The 23899-nt window shown below is 37.1% G+C and overlaps 2 protein-coding genes across 4 annotated transcripts in view; both read right to left on the bottom strand.

Annotated features, from left to right (window-relative positions):
* The window catches only part of LOC116735401 (cytoplasmic phosphatidylinositol transfer protein 1-like), a 61495-nt gene that overhangs the window by 12398 nt on the left and 25198 nt on the right, over positions 1-23899 (bottom strand). The window contains exon 2 of the mRNA XM_032587275.1: positions 2828-2976. Coding sequence (XP_032443166.1) covers positions 2828-2976 — 149 coding nt within the window. The remainder of the gene's footprint in view (positions 1-2827; positions 2977-23899) is intronic.
* Positions 14504-21807, bottom strand: LOC116735403 (H-2 class II histocompatibility antigen, A-Q alpha chain-like). Of its 3 annotated transcripts, none has more exons than XM_032587278.1 (4): positions 21158-21807; positions 15796-16062; positions 15121-15414; positions 14504-15036 (listed from the first exon to the last, which is right to left on the bottom strand). In XM_032587278.1, the coding sequence occupies exons 1-4, from the start codon at positions 21327-21329 to the stop codon at positions 14888-14890; spliced, it is 882 nt and encodes a 293-aa protein (XP_032443169.1). In that variant the 5' UTR covers positions 21330-21807; the 3' UTR covers positions 14504-14887. The 3 variants fall into 3 exon arrangements, with proteins under 3 accessions (XP_032443169.1, XP_032443171.1, XP_032443170.1); XM_032587280.1 differs by lacking the exon at positions 21158-21807 and adding an exon at positions 16164-16282; XM_032587279.1 differs by lacking the exons at positions 14504-15036; positions 15121-15414; positions 15796-16062 and adding exons at positions 19320-19765; positions 19855-20136; positions 20231-20479 and having other exon boundaries at positions 21158-21478.

Genomic DNA, 23899 nt, shown 5'->3' with positions numbered 1-23899 from the left:
CCTGTCAGCCTACTGTCATATAAGGGACACTAGAGCCCACAAAAGACCCCCTGGAGGGGTAAAAAAATAAAATAAAAAATTATGTATAGTGTGCAAAGAAGCAAAAGCAAACAGAGTGAAGGGAACATGAATCATTCAAACTCCTGTTGCACCAGTAGAGCTAGAAAGAGGAATAAAAAATGCCCAGAACTAAAGTTAAATGTCTCCATAGACTGTGAGCCACTTGCACCATTTAGCTCTAAAATACACCATAATTTGGTGTGAAGATGACACTTACAGATAACACCATCACTGTCTGTGGATACACTAAAATATTGGCTGTAAAGAGGAATCCAGGTCTGGAGGGCTGAAAGATTCAGGATTATGACGCCCCAAAGCAAACTTTCAAAATCACATAGAAATTTCTTTAGAGTAAATAAAACACAACATGTACTGATGTAGATTTAATGAGAGTTCTTGAATCCTTGTGTTGTTTTAAAGCAACACAACATATTAATCTGAAAAAAATAAATATGTCCAGTTAATTACAAAACATCTCCTGCGGTACACAGTGACTTGCAAAAGTGCTCATTACCATATAACATTTGTTTTTTTTTTCTTTGCAAAATAGTTGAATCTCAGTCAGATTAGAGCCTAACATTTAGCACAACCATTTTCAAGTACGTCTGATTCTCATTTAGTTAAGTCTGGAATTTGACTGGCCAACAAATAAAGAGGCTCTGATCTAACCTGGATGTGTGCTTCAGGTCATTTTCCTGCTGGAAGGTAATTCTCCACCTCATTCTTAAGCCTTTTGCAACCTCTAACCAGCTTAACAGCTTCTAGCTGAAGAAAATAATCCCCTCAGCATGATTCTGCCAAAACCATGCTTTAGTGGAGATGAACAGTTATCTAAGAAATGGTTATAGGTTGGGATTTTGTTTAATAAGCTTATTGATCTTTAAACATTCCCATTTCTTTCTCCATGACCTATTTGCTTTGTTCCTTGGTCTTAGTGAGGTTGTGTTTGGTTAGGTTCAGTTATGTTGTCTAAGAAATCTCTGAGACATTCACAGGATAGCAGGAATCACACTGAAACTATGACAAGTTTATAATTTGAAGCTTGTTGTAAGTTAACTAAATGTGTAAAGGGTATAAAAATATTTCTTTCTATATGTGAAAGATTATGCTATTAAAATCAGCATATCCACTACAAATAAATTACATAAAAATACTATTTAATACATTCGATGCAACAGCTTTGTCTTCAGGCCCCTCAGAATATTTATTATAAATACGTTCGATGCCCATTTAGCGGTTAAAAATGCGCTCTGAGAGAGAGCGGAAACAACTCAGTGGCTAAAATTACTTTGACCTCATTGTGCAATTTACAGTATGTTGATTGTCAACGTCCTCAGCAGGATTAAACTGCCACCCATGTCCTACCTCGGTTCAGTGCTCAACATCTAAATCATCCCCGCAACAAAGCAGCACAGCTGGGCCTGAGTTGCCCTGACTGATGGAAATCAGTCGTTTCAAATTACATTACCATGACTGATAGATTTAAGGTTTAGTGTTGGGATTTAGTACCTTCTCTGAATGGGCAGGTTGCACAATGTAACGGGTCAAAATCTGAACAAAATAGTGCCTGACATATTAAAACTCAGAAAAGTACAGAACCTATTGTATTCGAAAACCGTCTTTGATAAACCCAAGCCCCTTCTATCTGTTTGAGTTCTCCCCCAGCTCATCCATTTACCTCTATATCTTTAACTTTATAGCTTGGAAAAATGAAACCAGAGAGTTTGCTTTCGGTGAGATTCTTCCCATCAGTCGTCTCGATAAAAGTCTAAGTGTTCATATTTCTTATATAAAAAAAAAATCCTATATTTTCTCGCTCTGTTTATGAGAGAAAGGAAAAAAATAAATAAAAACGTCTTTGAAGCCAGTGATAAAATTTGATTTTCAAAGTCAATTCATAAATTAGAATGAAATTACACACAGCAGCCAATTCAGTTAGAGACAATCAGATCCTCAATTTCATGCTTATCCAATCTGTCAGAGGGTCAAACACTTCAGCGGAAAAATATGCAGAAGGATGATGAACATTTTTTATCAGATTACATTTTCGCTTCGTTCATTACTGAAACATGACTAGAATGCTTAGTCCAACATGTAAAGCCGATGTGTAGCACCAAATTTATACTATTTGGTGCTTGTATAAATTAGTTCTATCAATAAAAAATAAAATAATTTAAACTCTGCAATTTTATTTATGAACAGATTTGTTGAACAGGTCAGTTGACATAGTTTATTGGATAATCGCATATTAAACAGAATAATTTCTCAAAAATGAGTTTGACAGAATTGATGAAATAGAAACCCACATTCTTTAATTCATCATTGGCAGCTTCGAAACTCTGCATTAGTATTGGAATATGCCATTTTATTAGAGTAAATTGACATGTTTCTCAGATATATATCCCCAGCTAGCTGTTAGGTATTTCTTATTTCTTTTGAGGATAATGTTTCTTTTTTTGTTACTGCCATATAAAGTCCTGCATGTAATTTCTTCTACAAAATAGTTTACTGTAAGTAATTTATTCCACCAAACTCAAACATGATTCCAGTGTGCATAAATAAAGGAAGAGGAAAGCCAAATAGAAAAAGGAAAAACTAAAATATCTGTAGAGTGTGTGCATCTGAAAGTTAATAATCGATCCATTTATAATAACACAAGTATATCCCTAAATGCACTATTACAAAAAAAAAACAACTAAAAAGAAAAACCATAAAGGTCTTAGGTCTTTCAGTTGCATTTTGACATGACCACAGGAATAATACTCACTTATTGAGGTAGATCCGTTTTTCTGTAAACTGGCCTGATCCATGCTCTGGATCCTCGTAGGGCTCGTTCTGCACCACTTCCACACCTTCTCCACGTTCACTCTGTTCATGGCTGTGTTTGCTGATCATGTACAGCTGGCCGATACGGTACTGAACGACAAGAGAGAGCAGACAAGCTTGAGGTTAAATTGTTGAATTTAATAAAGATAATTAGACATTTATGTTGGTCAATCTGAACAGCCAGTGCTTGTACTGGAACAAAAGTAGGCCATGCATCTGGATAATAAAGCGAGAATGAAGCAGGCCACTAAAAATGATTAAAGTGAAAACAACATTTTTACTGCTCGTGTTCTTCACTGCAGCAGAAGGATTATCAGGATTAAGTAACAAAGGTAGTCCTGTTTGAGGCTGTCTGCACCATAGTAACAATCCCGATCAAACAGGACAACAACAAAAACAGAAGCAACAGGTTCGGTGACCCTCTCCCACGGCCTCCCCGTGATAAATCAGTCAACACCCACAATCCTTCACTCAGCTCTGACTGACACACTTGGCTCTGTCACAATGTCACTTTGAGCTGCTTTGACAGGCGGGACTTGGGTGTCACATGGCAACTATTTTCCATACATACGGAGAACGACAGACAGTGGAGAAGGGATGCTCCATGACAGAGATTTCCAACTGCTTGTAGACCTATTTCCGTGCCTAGGAAACAGATACAGCCCAGTGATTTATGTTGCTGTGCTGAAATGCTAAGGGGTCATGTAGGACTCAGCTGACACACACACTCAACCGTGTAGGCCCCAACCAAGCATAGCTGTGTTAAGCTAGTGGAAAAAAAAAAGACAAGGACTCTGTCCCAGGAATGGACAGCACAGAAATATGATAGTGTAGTGGAATAGAGCAGAGCTACTTTAAAACGGGCAACACGCTTGAAGTGTAACTTGTTGTGCAATGCTAGTTTTTTCTGTCTGTTGACCATGAGAGGAATTTAATGAGGTGTGATAAAAAAAAGTCCCAGCAGGGATGTTGATGGTGGTGTTTCCGACTGCACAGCTGTTGGAATCTGGCAGAAATATGACTGTCACAACACTGTCACCAGTCAGGTGTAATAGAGGAGGGAACTCATTACTGGTTGATCAATCAGGAATTTATTTAACCAAAAATAACGAATGTTTATGTGGTACTCCACAAATATAAACACGTAAATATCTTTTATACACATGTGAAGCAAAATAGTGAAGGGATATGTTCTCTTCCTAATAAATATCATAAAGCACCGTAAAATAACCAAGCACTACTCTAAGTAAAGAGGAAGACTCTCACTAAAACCGGATTAATTTCTATGATTTCTATGCTCCTAAAAACACCTATCATAGCTCTGGGTTCTTGAGATACACAGGTTTACCACTGTTTACTAATAATTTATCATGACAGCCTAAATGACAACATTGTTTTTAAAATATTTCTTGCAGGAATGGAGCCCTCGGTAAGCCATCTTCTACTAACTCTCAACAAATTAAAATGAGGTCTCCAGCAGAAAGCAAGTATAGCTGAATCTTCTAGTAGCTACTTAGCAGCAAGCAAGTGTAACCATGGTATTTTTTTTCCATTTCTCTTAGATTCACTTTTATTTATTTTATTAATTTAAAGATTTATTTTAAAAAAAGTCCTCCTTTCCTTAATTTCTTTTAAGCACAAAACTAAACCACACAAGAACAAACGCCATTCAGTGTGTCAGTTCTCGCGTGATTTTAGTGTCACGTGACTAGCCATACAGCTGCTGCTCACCGGGCTAGGTGGGAGACGCTGTCCGTAGTTGCCGCAGGTAGGCTTCAAGGCCTTTGTAAGCCTTGATCAACTGCTCATATTTCTGTCTCTCACTGATATGCCTCTTAACGTTTATATGTATGATTGTGAGAACAAAATCGTCTACTGATCAGTGATCACGCGTTTTGACAAGTGGGAACTAGTGAGTGTTTGTTTGGGAGCTAGCATGCTAGCGCTAGCCTCCATGTTATTGTTTGGGCTCTGTTTGTCACTGCAAACTAATTTTATCGAGGCATTTAAACTGAAAAGTATTTTAAATGATGAAATACTATTTCAATAGTGTGCTAGCATGAAATATTAAGAAATGTAATATTAATGAATAATGGAGTACTCCCATGAGTTTTATTATCTTTATAATATAAACTTATTTACTATAGTGATAAAAAAAAGAAAAGACAACTACATGTGTAGACTATATTTATAGAATGATTTTTGATATTGATAAAACCCAGGGTTATTGATTATCAGGTCTGTTTTACACAAGCCAGGTTCCCTGTTCCAGATCGTGGATTCTGTTCTGATTCTGTTCGTTGCCAAGGGGACCAGACTGGCGAGCTAACCATACACCGAAACAAGAGAAACGTCACATCCCTTCAACTCCTTCCAGTCTGGTAGGAGGTATTCAAGCCCACAACCACACTTTCATTCTCACTCTGGACTCTACTGAATTATATATTGATACTTTTCCATCATCCCTCTCACCTCCATCAAGGAGCTGAACTGTTAAATGTTACCTTGGATAAAGGAAAAAAAACATTTTTGGGATTTCATGGGCTTTTTGAAGTACCTGTCTGTATACATTGTTGTAAATATTATTTAATACACTTCACTAATTTTGCACTACTTGGTTGTTTGTGAGTTTTTACAAATGACAGCTCCCTCCAGCTGCCAAACCATGAATTTTGAGATCTGATTTCTTTATTAATGCACTCATAATTAGTCATTTTAATATCCATATATGTTACACAAGGGAAACTTTTTTTCACTACACATGTATACAAGTGGTAGCAAACTTGTTCAGGGCACAGCTGACAAAGAAGACACATTTTGTCTTCTAGTTCTTTTTTAATGCCATCCTGGGCAAGTGCCCATATAGCCCATATCAGAAACCACCACTGAATAGATTAAATACCAAAGGCATGAAAAAAAGAAACATTATTTTATCAAGACTGAGTCAAGCGATTGTTATGCATCAAAGATTTTGTAGAGCTCAGCACATACGGTCTTGCCATTTGCCTTTTGCGTCTGATTCATGTTAAAGAGGACAGCTCTGATCCTGATAAGTTTTGGGTCAGGAGGGCAACAAAAACATCAGTCTCAAGCATGCAGGACCTATCCCCTGCTGTTTTATGACACTGTACAGGTATCCCTGTGTGAGGCCAGATGACCAACCTTATGATCAAACTACTCGAAGGGTGTTGAGGAGCACATTATAAAATCTGCCACTATGTGCAAAAACATCATTTAGATGCTTCACAGCAAGAAGATTTCCTCTTTAAATCTGAGCTTCGCAAGTACAAACAAATCTGTGGATTCAAAGCAAACTACAGCAAAGCCAGTGCATTCTTTTGTCCGCCCTTTTTAATCCACTATGATAGCGAGGAACAGACAAGTGAAAAAAATGGGAGATGCACTTCTTAAGTGACATCAGCTTGCATAGAGAGTGCACATGAATCTCCACACTGGATGGAAATCACTGAGGCAAAGTGGCCACTCGGGAGGACCACTAAGCAGTGCCCTGATCAATCTGATGGCAAACCGGAGAGAATTAACATGAAGCACCATCCTCTTTCTGTCGCCCTTCATTAATTCAGGTTTTTGGACATTTTGTATAAACAGGCCAGCTATTGTGCCAGTCTCCCTACCTGCCATTGTACTTTGGCTCCGTCTGTTGTTTACCTAAAAGCTGCAGCTGATGAATGAGAAACACTTTTCATTGTTGTCTTTGGAAATCTCCATCAAATGACAAAATAGGAGAAGCGGCCTTGACTCAAGACAGAGTGGCCATGAATAATCGGTTATTATTTCTCTTTCGCCTACTTTCGCTGGGTAGGATCAAGGGCTGACGAGATGAAAACATATTTTTGTTCTATGTTCAGGTGTAATTGATCTTCTACAATCCCACATGTCACTAAATCTGTCTGCCTGTTTTTTTTGTTTTTTTTTTACATTTTTTTTTTCTCTTCTTCTCTCGTTCATGTTCAATTTGTGCTCTGAGCTCACCATGTTTGGTCTGTTACAGCAATTCAGTCACTCTCTTTCCTTCACAGCATGAATTCATTAGAACTGTGGTAGGGAATTGTGCCAATTCTCACAGACCTTCCTAGTGAAAGTACATCAACTGAAGGACCATGTAAATGAATGAAACCAAAAGGAGGAATCAAATGCAGTCAAAATCATGATTGACTTTTGTCCTTAATTTCCATGTTGCCTTGTGTCTTCTAACTGAAAGACAAACATGCTGATATTTTAACCTGTCTGATTTTGTATAATGAATCTTTTTATTTTTCACACCACATTGAAAGAACATGAGTTCAAGTAAAGTTAATTTCAAAAGAAAGCTACGGAAAAAGACATAGCGATATTAAGTAAAGCATTCAACAAACGGGATTCAGGCATCTCTGGAAGCAAAGCAAAGCAAAAAGACACCAGATTACATTCAGGAATCTTGCTTCTAAAATAAAATTCTTGCAAGTTGGTGAATGTGTTTTTTATGATGCGACACCAAGTGCATGTTTCAGAGAAAAATATCAAACAGATCATGTAAAAACCCAAACTCTGCGTGTCTCTCTGCCTTTCTGTCTCCTTTTCTAACACAGCAGCTGGTGGTGGGAAACTGGTAAATGTGCTTCAGCCAAGAGATTTGTTACTGTGAGAAGATAACCAGAATCCTAAGGAGCACACACACTTACAGCAATGAACGCGAGACAATAGTGGGCCCAGTGATAAGATGTAATTAAAATTCGTGCATGGACAGAATAATTACAGTCCTGAGAGCTCAGCATTGTGTGGATAAATGAGCGTGCTCATGTTGAGATACGTTTATATAGCCGTTGAGCTTCATTACAATTCATCTTCCATTCGCCAAAGAGTAAAATCTACAGAGGGAATTAAACAGGCAACTTACAGGACTCAAAAATAAATTAGCATTTTTTGGGGAGTATTGTATTGGCACCACTGATAAAAATAAAAAAAACCCAAAACATTTTAATACAGTAACACGGCACTGCTAAAGAAATTAATGTAATATGTTGGGAAATTATTTTCAACACAATCCCAGGTGACACAATTATCGGTCCCCGTAGTACCAACAGTATTATCAGGGACGTAGAGATCACACTTCTTTATTTTGCATAGTCAGAAAAGTCAGCAGAAAAATGTCGTTGACATGACCTTACAGCCAGTTCTTAATTTGTTAGCGATTAAAGTTCATCCAAATTGTTTGCTGAAGATCTTGCTTTGAACTTTGACCTGAACTTCCTTCTCCTCCCTCCCCTATTTACTCCTGCTCTGCATCCATGACGCCTCCTTCTAAACTCATCTGGGATATAGGTTTTAGACGAGGTATTATTTGAGATTTTGAGATGTTAAGGTTATTATTATGGTTTGGCATCATAACAAATGTCTAAGTCGGCAACAATCCTTCCAAATCCAGAAATTACTCATCCAAAAAAGCTGTTTCAGCTGGAGACAAAAACAGTAAGTTTTTAAAAGAATAAATCTGAATGAAAGTAACAAACGTACTCCAAGAAATTATCTTAAGCGGTGCAGTTATAGAATTTCTATGAAAACTTTTCCATTTCCACGGATACACAGATATATTTTGAAAAAGAAAATCGAACAAAAGGAATTTATATTGCTTTACATAAACCTGGGTGCCAACAGCAAAGCAGAGAAGTTCATATAGTTTTAAAATAGTATTCATGTTTTAATTGATTCAGAATAGAATACATCCTGACCTCAAGATTCACCTCAATTTAAAACCGGACACCAGAGATATAATGTGTGATGGGAAGCCTGCAGAGCTCATTAAGACAGATTTAGCTCTCTGGCAGATGCTGGTACTTCTCAAGCATCTGTCATACAAAGAGTGTGCACAGACTCAGCTATTATCCTACAATAAACTCTAGTATTGGGTTTTCCCCCCACGACGAATAAAGTGCAAGAGTACACACACATTTTACTCTTTGCTGGATCAGCAGAAACGTGGGAATGCTGCTGAGGGCAAACGCCCCACACAGACTGTATTTTACTCCATGCTTGCTGAACCAGCATAAAGTCAAGGTGAGCGTTAATTCCCTGTGAAGCTTTGATAAATTCACTCGCTGTAGAAGGTGACCAAGGGATCGTGACAGGATGCAGAGGATGACAGCTGGTCCAAGGCAGCAATATGGTGCAGTAGCTTAACACAAATGGATTATGTGCGATACAGGTCGACCGGCTGACTTGCAATGTTCGCAGCGTCACTCAAGAACACTTGTTAACATTGTTTTAAGAAAACTATTTAGGTTTATGTGATTTGGAGGTTTATGCTGGCTGCAAGTTTCTTCATAGCCCCGCAAACGTATTTTATTTTATTGACCAACACAAAGTAAGAAGCAAGCATCATCCAGTGAAAAATGCTTTGCTTCTGAAAGGAGATGACTGTGAGTCAGTGATGGAGAAACAGCTAAGCTAAATGTATAGGGCAGTAACTGAGTACTACCTGTTAGGGATTTGGATTGGGGCAGAGGTTCCCCTTTCAACAAGACAAAGTTTCTAAAAATGCATGAAAAGCTGCAATGAAATGGTTTTGATCCAAGCATTCAGAGATGTTGTTAAAGTACAGACATGAACCTGTGCCAAGACGAGAACATTTAATTTTCCAGTAACTCTTCATCCAATCTAATTGAGCTTGAACTATTTTGTAAAGAAGATACTTGTGTAATTTTCCTCCAACTTAAATGTTGTGCTCTATTTTGGGCTAGAATCTCACACCACATCCAAATGACATGTGTTGAGGCTACAATGTGACAAAATGTGAAAAAGCATCAGTCTGAGTAGTGCAAAGCACTGGACATGAATGCTTTATTTACATTTCAAGACTGAGTCATGTGTTCTCTACACTTTTTTACTATTAAAATGTTGCTGCTACAAAAAGATTATTTTTTTCTGTATTTTATTTGGTATTAACCTAACAGGGTAGAACATCATTAGAATTATAAATGATCAACTTTCAGAAATGAAAACAAAAGCAGAACAGACGACCTTTTTCCAACATCCTGCTGTGGTGTATCTAGTGCTGCAGGTGTGAGAAAGCCTCCTCCAGTCATGCCTTCCACTCTACTCATATTTTATTCCCCAGTCCTCCAATTCTGGATCTATGCAGCTTCTGGGGTCACTGAATTAGAGCTTATATAAAGCTATGATCACTCACTACACATCCATCACCTCTGGGTGCATCATCTTTATTTCCTGCCTGACGGCACGCTGAGGGGCCAAAGGGAGTGCTGTGTTTATGCATACGTAAAAAGGAGATAAGAAAATCAAGGGGAGACATAGACGGGAGAGATTTGGTTTTAGTTAAAGGGAGTACGAAAATGAGGAAAGTGTTTTTCAAAGGAAGATATTCAGGAAACTGGCAGACTGTTGGGACATTACATAACAGGAGTTGATTGAAGACAGCTGCCCTTTACTAATGCTTCTCTTCTCATTTATTTTCTCCTAGATTCATATCAGTGTCTCCTTCCTCTTTTTCTCCAATGACATTCACTTCGAGAGTCTTTCCCTCTTCAGTTTTTCAATTTACAACCATCTGTGTTGATCTCATATCAGATTAAGCAAATATTTTAAAGAATTATAATATAGATGATAGTGCTGCACACTCTGAATGCTAAAACTTAGCACAGAGGACCATATAATCAGCACAAAAATGTATTCAAACATTATTATTATTAGCTTACTGAGTTTTTGCATTATTGATGAATGTCTTTTTGCCATGGCAGCTATATTTCTGCACATTTTTCGTACTCTTCTCCTGACTGATACTGTTGTATAATCAGATTATTTTGATTCTGTGAAAGTTCTCTTAAAGTATAGTCATCAAGCACTACTGGGGTGAAGGTAAAGCTTTTATTTGAAAGTAAATCAGATGTACAGTATTTCCCCTTACTTGACTTTTCTCATAATGATATCTCTTCACATTCGTCTTCCAGGAACAAGACAAACTGATTATCAAAAGCAGCGTTGCATAACACTACCATGATGGAGAGAGAGAAAATCTCAGCATGTTGTTACACTGTTTTCACTTGCTCGCACCGGCTGGAAAACATGCCCACAACCAATAATTCTGGTCTATTTTTGTGCAAAACCACAAGAATGAATTTTACAAAGCTTGTACATTGATTGCATGTTTGTGCTCACTGTCTTTTCAGGGGGCACCAACAAACCTGAGAGTACAAGAAGATTGGTGAATTTGCAAATAACTTCCTGTTTTGAGAAGACAAAGAATACGTCTGGTATGTGAGAATGTACCAAAGCCAAGTTGAGCTTAGCTCTGCAGGGGGGGAACCACAATCAAAATCCTATAAGCCTTAGGGTTAACACATTCTTAACAAGAGGAACATTTTTCTCTTCTTGTCAAGAGGAAAATGTGTAAACATAAACCTGAATGAATGAACAGTGCTAAGCAAGGCTAAAATAAATACTGTTTTCTTTTTCTTTTCTGGAAAGGTTAGTGCACACACAAACAAAAATCATATTTCTAGACCATAATGTTCAGCAGCAGCGTCATTTTAGTTATTCAGCTGCATACAGGGTTGTATCTGACTACAGTGTTGTACAGTAAGAATCCTGATATGCCTGCAACATTTTACACAATGACTGCAACAACATTTGATACCCAACGGCAGCATTTCAAAAAAGATGAGGAAAAATGATTTACTTCTCATTTCAAACTCCGTCAAATATTAAGCCAAATACATTAAAACAATGTACTAATAAATTAAATACAGTTCTGTCTCAAATATATATTCAATCATTGTTTTGGGTGGGAATCAGGTGATATTTTTGCCATGTACATTCAGCTGCTTCTCAAACCTCCCACTCTGTTACATAACCTGTTCACCCCACCGCTGTTTCAGTCTGGAGTATTTTGGAGTTCAATTTGCATCATCTCATATTTTATACATAAACAGAGCAAAGCGCACTTCTCTACACGCTCACTCAGTCTGAGCTAAACAAAAAAATGTTTTTGTTTTTTTTTAAACTGCCTGTCACGCTATCGTTACATCTGTCTGTTTTTATGTTGTTTGAAACAGAGGAATGAATTGAGGAGGTGCTGATGGATATCAGCGTTACTTAGCTTAATCTCTCAACCAAAACTGCCGATCCTTTACAAAATCACCTGTTTGGCTCAATGGGAAAACAGTAGGTACTTTCATCTTTGCTGGATGGAAAGCTCTTTTGAAAGAAACAATGGTCTGTAAAATATTTGCGTGCAGTCGTTCTGTCTAGAATGTTACTGATTGTGATAAAATTCTCACATTTCTGGCAAACCCTGCTTTCTTTTTATTCTGTCTTTCCAAGTAACATTTTTTAGCGCTTAAACAAGAAGAGCATAAAAACAACTATACTCAGGGATAATTCAGGCAGAATGGCAAACAATGTAGTTAGAAGTACTTGTGAGTCAGTTTTTAAACATTGTTTGCAGATTGAAACCTAATACCAGCTGTCAATTGCAAAACTAGTTTAATGTCTGTTTTTGGTTCGTTATCCAGTTAGGATCTGAACTATGTCATCGGACTGTTCTTTCAAAGCAAGGACGCGTATTGTTGAGGCAATTCTTTTATATTCAGTATACCTTGCAATGAACAAGTTCTGGAGGTAGTGAGATATACCCTCAGCATGATGCTGCCATCACCAAGCATCATAGTTAGTACTGAGTTCTTAGGTGGGAAAGTCTAACCTGGACTCCCTGTCGATCCATGTTAATGTTAAGTTTACTTAACAAAGGCAGCGGTGTTACTGTAGCTTATAGTTTATGATGGTCTTGAGCTTTGGTGGCTCCCGACTTGTTTTTGAACATCCTGACCAATCTCCACTGACAATGATCCCAACACACATCAAAACTGAAATGGTCAAAGCAGACTAACATCAAGCTTGTATTATGCCCCAGAATCCCAGCCCTATTCAAAATGTCAGAATTAAGCCAAGAGCTTTTTAGGGTCAATTGTTTACTACTTATTTTTGTTTTCAAATGCAAATTTCTTTAACTAGAAGTAGCAGTGGTTTGGTAATTGAAATGAAATCAGACTTACGTTGTGCTTTACTAGGACATTGGGAGATGCTTTACAAGAAAATCAGTCATTCCCATTCATGTGCACAGTCATATGTCAATGGTGACAACTACTGGAGTGCAGCCACAGTTGCCCTTGGGGCAGTCTGACAGAATCGAGGCTGTCATGCACCAGTGCCAATGGAACTTCTGATCATCACCAGGAGGCAAGGTGGGTACAGTGTCTTGCACAAGGACACAACAATGGAGCTAGGGGTTCGTACCAGCAACCGACTGATTAGAGGACAAACTCCTGCCACCATTGCCCCCAACTATAACAATAATTGGGGCAGCTGGGGGATTCCTAAAGGCTTTAACCTGGGGAGGAAAATAGCATAATCAATATAGGGTGGATAGAAGAAACATGCAAAATATGGTTGCTGGTAATATTTGGTGAAAAGGCTTTTATACCTTATTTGGATTAATGGAGAAACTTGGTGATACTGCTGTATCGTGGTTACTTTTTTCACATTTGTTATCATATTATTGACTTCAGCTCATTTTTCAAATGGGAACTCAGTAATAGGCAGCTCACATGACTTAAGAAACTGGAACTTGGCTTGAAAACCTGGTTGATACTTATGCTGGCCAGGAGGAAGTATCAGTTTACCTGTGTTGGCAATAAGTTTGTTGACAATCCTCAAGAGACGTTTAACACATGCCATGCCTTGCAAAAGTATTAGTATCCCTTGAACTTTTGCTGTATTAAAGCCAAACCTCAATGTATTTCATTGTATGGTAGAAACCTGAGTCCTTCCTGAGTGGTATGATGGCTGGACATTCCTATTATGTCTGTACTTCCATATAATTGTTTGAACAGATGAACGTGGATCTTCAACCATCAGTATATTGTTCCCAGGGATGAACCCGACTTGTGCAGTTGCAGGAAAGTTACAAAAAAATCTCTAAAAGATGTCCTCGTTACGTTTTCTGGCATTTGGCAAAGAGAAATAATTTTGGGTATTTCTACGGTAATTAAAACAAGAAAAGTTTGGTCAGATTTAACTTCAGACAGAAAAAATGTGTATGTCTTTTTATTCGGTGTATATTAATATCTGTTTTTCAGCTGTACTTTCCTGAACAAAATATTTTTCTTTGGATTGGTGTATGTTTATTTTACAATATTTTTTTTATTGATTTGTTCGAAATAAAACTTATTCAGTGTTGTTTTAACTTTATCTGATATAGTTTTTCTTTACTCTTTCTGTCCCTCTAGTTTGATATGAAAGCCTGTCAGGTTGACCTGCCTGTGTTAGGCATTTTAGTGATAGAGTTTATTGAATAAAAGCTTACTGTAACCTTTTACCCAGCATTGATGCAAGGTTCTGTCCTTTAAAATGTGAACATGTCAAACCCTCATTGTTTCTCCATCTTTTAATCATTACACAAGAGCTTAGTTCGCCTTGGTTCTAGGAACAAAATAAAGTGATGAATTGCAAAACTGATGGACAAATGCTGAAACTTGAACTTGAAAAATCTCATGGATATAACTGGTGAAAATGTTTCTGAGGAATGCCAGCATACACAATAAACTCATATAACACCTTTTATTGAATACAAAATGAAGAAATTTCTACTATTTATTGCATGCTCACAATTGTACTTATTACAGAGCTTCCTTTATAATTACGGTAAGGACACATGAAGAATTTTTTCTTACTTTTTTAGATAATTGTAAGTTAACCATCCCCAAATTTCCATGCAGAGTCCCAGTGATGGGGTGGCTATTGCTACTGAGAGGCACCTGTGATGGACAGGTCAGCAGTCAATAACACCAAAGCACACTGGTAAAGCAACCATGAACACATACTTATACCTAATGACAATTCAGAGAGAGCAATTAACTTCCTGTAGTCATATTTGTTATCGGAGGAAGGAAGCAGGAGATTTTCATGTAGTTTACATTTTCTTAGATGATTACATCTCCTCACTGTAGTAGACAGAGTTATATACAGCACATTTTTTCTTGTAGTAAATAAATCCAGAAAGAAAGATAACCAAACCAAAGATCAATCCACACAGTCCAACAACAATCTTAGTTTTTTCTCCTTCAGGAAGGGAGTTGTCTGAAACAGGGGGAAAAACAGGGTAAACATTCATATTGTGAATTATTTCCATGTCAAGTATCTGCATGACAATAACAAACTTACTCCAAACAATGATTCTTGGCTCCCACAGGGTGACGTGTTCAACCATGCAGCTGATTCTTTCTCCTGAAGTTGGTGTGTACTCAAGGTAAGAATGAAACTGGTAGTACAATTCTCCATCTGGGATGACATCGGTGTTACTGACCCCTTCGGTCACTTCTTGGTCATTTCGCAGCCAGGTTATTTGGATTTGCTTTGGGTAAAAGTTATAGGCACTGCACACAAGCATGGCTGGATGTCGACCATCGGGCTGTTTCACTGATTTTATCCTCATGGTGGGCGTTGTTGACAGGTTTCCTAGAAAAAATTAATTATTATTTATGATTTTTTTTCTCATTATTTTTATATTTGTTTCAAGAATAACCCCTTGAGACGTATCGTCTAATTTTTGATTGGGTCTTAACTTTTATTTTTTTTATATTGTCCATTGCATGATATCATGAACAAGTAAATGTGAACAAAAACATGAACATGTTCTAATGCACCTACACAGAAATTAACACAAAAGTTGATGACTCTAATTGGAAAAGTAAAATGTAAAAATATAACAGCACCTTTGAAAGTTATGTTATGTGTTTGTCGCCAAATGAGCATGTATAACATCATAGTCTCAGTTCCAGTTGTCATATCAAGTAATATGACAACTGTGTTCATATTGTTAAAAAGAAATGTTCTTACCGATGGTTTGAATATATTTGATGTTCTCGTAACACATTAGTTTAATTTCCATTGCTCTTTCAAGGCGGTCCAAAGGGTCTAAGTTCCAGTAATGTGAAGCCACAATTGAAAAATCTGTGAATCCAATCCAGTTTCCTCTTGTACTGTTGTACTCCATCATCTTTTGCTTGTTAAAACTGGATGTAAGTATGTATTCAATCTTGTCAAAGTTTGGACCAGTGAATGAACAACATGCTTTGACTTGGTAAAAATCGTCTTCTGAAAAAACTGCAGAGAAATGAGAGAAATCAGTGAATTTTAAATTAATTGTTCCCCACCCCAAAACAGCTAACTAAAACCTAAATAAAAATAAAAAGTATTAAACTTACCTTGACTTTCAAGAGACAAGAACAAAGTAAAAAGAAAACTGTAAGCGTTCATGTTTACTCAAACTTTGTGAAGCACTGGTGTGCTTCACAGCTAGGAGGAAGTAAATGAAGTTATGCCACATACCAGCAAAAAAAAAAAACAACAAAAAAAATCCCACATACCTGTTGTTGTTGTATCTTCAAAACAATAAAAGCTCCAGCAATGGTCATATCAGATTATTTCAACAAAAATCATTTTAATAAACAAGCAATGTTACTTTAATTAAAATGCCTTTCTAATATTTAGAATTTCACCTCAGTCTATTAAAATCACTTTGTGCAGTGAAGCTTGCTAATGTTGTAACTAGTGAGTTTGTTGATGTTTTGTTTCTGTTTTGTGCATCAGTTGGTCTTGTCTTCCTTTTCATTTGCTTCCATTCCTTTTCTGTTTTAAGTCCTGCTTTCTCTATTGAATCGTATGAAACTACTTAGTCAGCTGTTTTTGATGTTTAAAACTCTTCTTGAATCCTCTTTATCTTTTTGCTCACAACAGTCGCAGTCATATGCATCATAAAAACACCAGTCACATACAATATTTCCACTGATGTGATACATGGTATAATTTAACAGTCAGCAGTGTCCATAAAGATGCCTATGTGCAGCTAATGTTTAAGCTATGTAAAGTCCTACAGTGTGCTCCATTTGTACTGAAAAGTTTAAAGTTTTGAGTTGGAAAACATAAAATCTTCTGGACATTGAGATTAGAACTGCAAGAGGGAAAGTCATTCCTCACCAAACAAAGTCTGTATGGTTGCTACATGTGTAAGTCACAGTAATCTACCCTTTATTCCCTTTAATTTCATAAATGGTGTTTCAATAAATCAGTCATTGTAGCTACAGTTTTTGAATTCATAAAATGGAAAGAAATATGTTTATATTAACTGGTATTGCAGTCGATCTACGTTCCCACCCTCATCTATAGTCATGAGCTTTGGGTCATGACCGAAAGAATGAGATCGCGGATACAAGCGGCCGAAGTGGGTTTTCTCTGTAGATTGTCTGGACTCTCCCTTAGATATATTGTGAGAAGCTTGGTCATCCCGGAGGGACTCAGAGTAGAGCCGCTGCTCCTTCACAATGAGAGGAGCCAGTTGAGGTGGCTCGGGCATCTGGTCAGGATGCCTCCTGGACGCCTCCCATCGGGAGGAGGCCCCGGGGAAGACCCAGGACACGCTGGAGGGACTATGTTTCTCGGCTGGCCTGGGAGCGCCTCGGGATTCCCCCGGAAGATTTGGGACAAGTGGCTGGGGAGAGGGAAGTCTGGGCCTCCCTTCTTAAGCTGCTACGCCCGCGACCCAACCCCGGATAAATGGAAGAAAATAGATGGATGGTATTGCTTGTAGTATTTAGTTTATTCAGTAAAGCGGCAGTGTTATGTGTTTTCCAGCCGCATTTTATATCTTGTAGCACAATCAAGTATCTCTATGTTAACATCAGTTTTTATAGAAAGGTTATATAAATCACATTAGACTTAAAAGAAATTCGACTCTATAAGTTGACATCTTGAATTTGGGCCTCTATCAGTTTAAAAACACTCTTTCTGAAGCAACGCCTCCAGAAAATATTAATAGCTTTGCTCCTATATTAACCCTTTTACCAGTTTTGCACTGAGAAGCAGCTTGTATAATCAGCTCAGCAGATGTGCAAATTCTACAAGGTGTCTGCTAATTTGTGCTAACTAGTCTGAAGGAGCTGAGTGGGGGGAGTGTTGAGGAAGGGCTGTTCTGTGAGGCAGAAGCTCTGAGGAGAAGTTGTGTCTCGAAGGCACACCCAAATGTTTCACACTGTTGAATTGTTACCACTGAAGATTAAGGGATTTCTTAAACATGCATGAAAGAATCAAGGCAACACTCCAAGTATGTTTTTGATGAGGGAATAACATTATGACACGACATAAAGCTAAAAAATGCTGATTATACATAATGCTGCCTCTTTAACTGCCACAATGAGGAAGCATCTAGTTTAGTTGGTGTGACCTCATTCCCACATCTGAGGTCCAATGTTTTAATGTAACTATATACTCAAAAAAGTATGAGAACAATTGAAACATACATCGGGTTCCTCTATTTGTAGTTTTGAGTTCCTGTTTCAACATATATTGTATGTTTTACTTGATTTTATCAGATCCTTTACTTGACCACAGCTCTATGCCACCTTAAAGCAGTCTGTGACCAATTACCTTCCCATTTTAGCACCTGCCCCAGGTGATTAGCTCACCTGCTTCCATTTCCTGATCATCTCTATTAGTACAAAGAATTCCAGGTTATAAGGATAATTTGTCGGATATCAGAAAGTGTAGTGTTTTCACGTTTCAGTTTGCTTTACCCTTTCCATCCCTCTGGTTTGATATGATAACCTGACCATCTATATCAGTCTGACCTGCCTGGATTAGGCATCAAAATGATGGATTTTATTGAACAAAAGCTTACTCTTCACACAGCACTGATGTAAGGTTATGCCCTTTAAATATGAACATGTTCTAAAACTCATCAAAACTCTCATTATTTCCGCATCTTTTTATCACTTCGTGAAAACCCCATAGATATAAATCTCGTTGTGCCAGCCAACAGGAAGGGTTTTGCATTTGTCACTCACCAGGTGTTTGGTGAAAATATTTCTGGGGAATTCCAGCATACACATCAAAACACATTTTTCTTTTTTATGAATACAAAAAAAAAATGCTGCCAAACTGGTAAGGTGACCTTTCCTGTTTCATCCAGAGTTTACTCTGTTCTTAACAAAACACCATTGTTTATTATTTTTTTTAGCTGCTATTAGATTCAGGGGTGTAACCTAGTTAAATTACTCAACAGGTTGTTGCTAGGTAACCAAACAGTAAGTGAGTTAGTGAATGCCACCAACCTTAGGTTGAGCGGCTAAGTCTTTCCTCTGACTACATCCCCCAGAATGCTGTACAGTTCTGGATTGGAGTTCAGTGAAACTATTGAAAATTCTACCCGATGTCTTATCTATTGATATTGATCATTTGTCTATATCAATATACATAGTTATTGATTTATTTCTCCTATATGTCTTGATTCTTTCTCTCTGTCGGCACAGCTGAATGAAATGAGCTTTGTGATAAAAACATTTAAGGAATACAGCAGTCAAACCACATGTAGAAAACAGGAATTTTTAATTTTTAATGATATCCTTGTTCAATAACAGTTACTGACAGGAAGCTGCAACTGACCAGACAAATACAGACACAACACAACCGCACTGTAGTGTTGAGGAAAGACATTTAAATTGAAGTGTCATTTTTCTAGTAGTAATTTAAGCTAACCTGAACATTTACAAGCCTGCTGTTGATACACCAACATAGCATAGGCAAAATGCCTGTATACAAAGCTTAAAAGTACATAAAGATTATTCCATGCAAATAAAGCTAAAAGGGAAGCTACTCTTTTATGTTATGCATTAACCAACAATGTCTGCGTTGTAACAATACTGGTTTCCTTTCACAAACAAGAAAGTTCCTGCAGCAATTCCAAGAAGCCCAAGAGTCAGGCCAAGTGCACAGAAGACGGATGGACCCATACTCATCTTCTCTGTTTCAACGTCTAAAGAAAAAGAGAACAGAGGAAAAATATTTGAAACACAAGTAGAGACAATTTAAGTTTTGAAGCTACAGAAAAAAAGATTTTCTCACCCCAAAACCTGGTCTTAGGTTCCTCCAGGGCTTCATGTTCCACAGTGCAGCTGTAAATGTCTCCTTGCTTTGGAACAAAGTTCAGGTAGGAGAAGACATGAAACGCCCCTTCAGAGTTGGAAATAGTTTTGACGAAGGGATCTTCCACTGCCACCTGTTTGTCATTCCTGGTCCACCTGATGTTGATTGAGGGTGGGAAAAAGTTGTTGGCAAAACACACAAGGGTGTTCTCTACATCTTCAATCACGTCATCTTTGGAGTACATCATCACGTCTGGTGGGTCTAAGAAAGATAAATTGGGAAGTTATTAAGCTTGTTTAATGATTCTGGAGAAACTTTTTTCAATAGTAACAAATTAAAGCTGAGGTTTACCTACCTTTAGTCCTTCTAACGTCTGGGTCCGGTTTCCATCGATGTATATCTTTCTTACACACGGTTCGGCATATTGCTGCATATTCACTTGTAGTGTATGTATATTTATATTTCATAGTTTCTATTTTGCTATCCCAGACGCTAGCATTGTTTTTAAAATCTGCATAATACAATTTATCATCGTCTAATGTCACATAGAGCTCGGTGTCACTTGAGTCAAAGCAACCATAGGTAAAACAAAGTTGGTGACTCTCTGTAATAAAGAAGATCAACAGTGAAAATTAACACAAAGAAGGTAAACACACTGTAAAGAAAGGTAGTAAAATTTGGTGAAATCAAGACAAAAAACGATGTTCTTCTCTACATATTTTAGCCTTAATATGTGGCTTCCCTTGGTTTTTTATCATTACATGTATGTGATAAATGTTTTTTGGAAATTTTTTGTTTATAGATGTTATTTGAAAGTATAATAATTACTAAAACAAAAAACATTTAAAGTAAATTTCAATTCTGTTTACAGAAAATAATAAAAAAAACATTATCCTGGCATTTAACTGTTTTATTGGTTATCTTCAGTAAGCCTAAATTAAAATTAATGTACAACAAACAAGAACTAGTTGTAAAGCGTACTGGAAGAAAATATAAAATAACAGCATTATCAAAATAATACATCATAATACGTTGTTATATTTACTATATTTATTACCAAAATGACCATTTATAGTCACACTTTTCTCAACAATTATTTTACAGTCCAACACCTTTGCAATTACTGTTTGCTCAGTAAAACTGTTTACATGTTTACTTTAAGTTTAATGTATTTTTTTTTACTTACTGAATTCTTCTAGCAACCACAGCAGCCAGTGCTTTTTGTAAAAACAACAAAACTTTTTTGTAGAGCAGGTCAAGCAGCTCTATGCTGGTTACTTACCTGCAGCACAGATGAAACGTGCTCCAAAGAAAAGTAGGAGAAGTACGAAGCACAGATTGTTTGATCTCTGCTGGCGTCCCATCGTGACTCTCACTGGCTTTGCTCTAAACATGCAGTGAAAACGTGATTTCACCAGACGGACTCCGGTTCCTGCAGGTCTGAACTTCCTCATTCCTAAGGGCAAACTAAAATCCTTTGGCTGAGGAGAAAGCTGGGTCGACAAAAATCCTGTTGAACTGTACTGCAAAATGTCAAGAGTAATGTAATTGTTCCAAATGAAACTGTTTGTATTTCTGGGTAAGTTTAACAGCTAAAATGAACTGATTATTAAAATATAAATTAGATTTCTTGTTGATATTGAAATTCTTTGTATGTAGCTGACTATTATTCTGTCAGTATGAATGGAATGTAAAGTATTTTGACAAAGTATTTTTTGGAGAATTAGTACTATTTGTATAAACTAGATTAAGATACATTTTTAGCCCAACATTTGCACATAAAGTATTTAGGGTGTTAAGTATATTTATTGATAGATATTAGGTGTTGAAACCTATCGGTGCAGCTCTATTTTGTCACAAGCTTTAAAACATTTTGATTCATTTGTTGCTTTTCGTTCCTTCGTTACTTTTAATAGTCATAGTTTTTGTATCCTGTACTGTAGCTACTTTTATATATTTAAGTACTAATTCTGTTTGTTGTGTTCATCGAATGTTTTTCAATACACGCCGTTTATTTTTAATGCTAAAAAACAATCTGCTCTCTGCCTGGTTCCTGTTATTCGTGGATCATTCTCGTGTTATGTTCTGTTTTGTGTTTCCCATTTTCTGATTTCTGTGGTTCTCTTAGCCTGGTTTTAAATGGTCCCCTTCGTACAGACAGGCTGGGATCTGGGCTGATGAGAAGTGATTGCTTGCCAGAGGCATGAACTGTGTTGAAGTTTTAAGTTTTACCCAACTGTTAACATTTGTCATATGACATCTCGTACGCCAATTTAAGGCCATGAAGTTTACAGGAAATTGGACTTCCCTGTCGTGGCATTGCTAAGATCCTCCTCCTGGCTCTGATTGGTTGTGTTTAGGAGAACGAGGACTAGCTCAATCTTTTCACAGATTATTTGTCTTATATTATACTCTTATCACAAGGTCACAGTTTTAACAATATGCAAAAAAAAAAATTATTTTTTTTGTAAAAAATACATACTGCAGCTTTAATTAATCCACTTTGTTGTAGAACTGCCATTGTCTTGTCTTTTGGTCATCCTATAACTCAACATTACATGAAAAATTTCTGATACAGCAAACCTAACCCAAACTGTGTCAGTCAAACCTATTGATTTATTCTGGAGTTGGTCTCCCTGTGTGGTTCTGATCCGATGCAGTGACAAATAACCCCCCAAAACCTGGTCTTACCTCGTCTGATTATTTTATAAGGTCCACATGATTTGATAAAATACACTTGCTTTTGTAGTCTGACAAGCTTATACAAAGTTTTTCTTGACTATAGTGTATTATACTTTATTTAAGCCACTGTATGTATTTAAGTCATTCCTGATTTGTAGATCATATTTAATGATTTGTTTAAAATAGATTTGTCTGGAATTTTGTTTTCTGAGTCATTCTTGTCTCAATATCTCAGATCATCAAAGCATCACAGTGTTGTTTAGATCATTGGCCATACAGTCTTTTCTGCACAATAATTTATTATGAGAATAAACAAGTGAACAATTTCTTCACATTTTTTACATTGTTGGCTTGAAAGCAGTTTTTAGAAGCACAGCTTCTAACAGTGGTGATGTATTGATTACTATACTAGATGTTTCCATCCATCCATTTTATCCATGTAGGGCTCCAGCTATGGGGTGACTATGACCATTGGTTGCTGGGTGAATTGTCATACCTATGGACAATTTAGAGAGCAAATCATCTTCCACAGTTTTTGGAGTGAAAGAGAAAGCTGGAGCATGAAAGTGAGAACCAGTAAACTTCATGCAGGAATTGAATCAAGCACCTTTTTCCTGCAAGGCAATAGTGGTGCAAATTGTGCTACAGTGCCGTTCAATAAGTCATCCAGAAAAAACAAACAAAACAAAATATATCTTAATCATGTCTAGCTATAAAAAAGTCATAAAAGCACCACACAAATGACAAATGTCTGCCAGTGACTATAAGAAATGAAAAAATTGCACACTATTCCCTAGAATTAAAATTGAACTACAAAGGCTTAGATACATTCTCAGGTTCTATAAGTAGAGCATCTTGGAGGACCTGAGGGTGTTTTTAATTTGTTTTTGTTAGTTCTACTAAAAGGCAATCCAGGAATGACCTCCACAGGAAACAGAACTCATTCTGTTAAAGGAAAGACAAATTTCATTAATAATAGAAGTACCGTACCATGTTAGGTTTTTTATGAAGTTTATATTTTCTGACATTTTTACATTTCCTCACCTTGGTGGACAGAGTTATATACAGCAGACTTTTTCTTGTGGTAAATAAATCCAGAGATAAAGATAACCAAACCAATTATCAGTCCACACAGTCCAACAACAATCTTAGTTTTTTCTCCTTCAGGAAGGGAGTTGTCTGAAACAGGGGAAAAAACCCAAATAGGGTAAACATTCATATTGTGAATTATTTCCATGTCAAGTATCTGCATGACAATAACAAACTTACTCCAAACAATGATTCTTGGCTCCCACAGGGTGACGTGTTCAACCATGCAGCTGATTCTTTCTCCTGAAGTTGG

Source organism: Xiphophorus hellerii, chromosome 16 (assembly GCF_003331165.1).
Source record: "Xiphophorus hellerii strain 12219 chromosome 16, Xiphophorus_hellerii-4.1, whole genome shotgun sequence".
NCBI classification, from domain to species: domain Eukaryota; kingdom Metazoa; phylum Chordata; class Actinopteri; order Cyprinodontiformes; family Poeciliidae; genus Xiphophorus; species Xiphophorus hellerii.
This window is presented reverse-complemented; position numbering and strand designations above follow the sequence as displayed.

Coding starts and splice junctions, on each gene's coding strand:
- LOC116735403 (XM_032587278.1), bottom strand. CDS start 21,329: ATGAGGAAGTTCAGACCTGCAGGAACCGGAGTCCGTCTGGTGAAATCA. Junction 16,063..21,157: donor ACGTTTCATCTGTGCTGCAG/GTAAGTAACCAG, acceptor ATTTCTCTGCAG/TTTTTTCAGAAGACGATTTT. Junction 15,037..15,120: donor GCCAAGAATCATTGTTTGGA/GTAAGTTTGTTA, acceptor CCCCTGTTTCAG/ACAACTCCCTTCCTGAAGGA.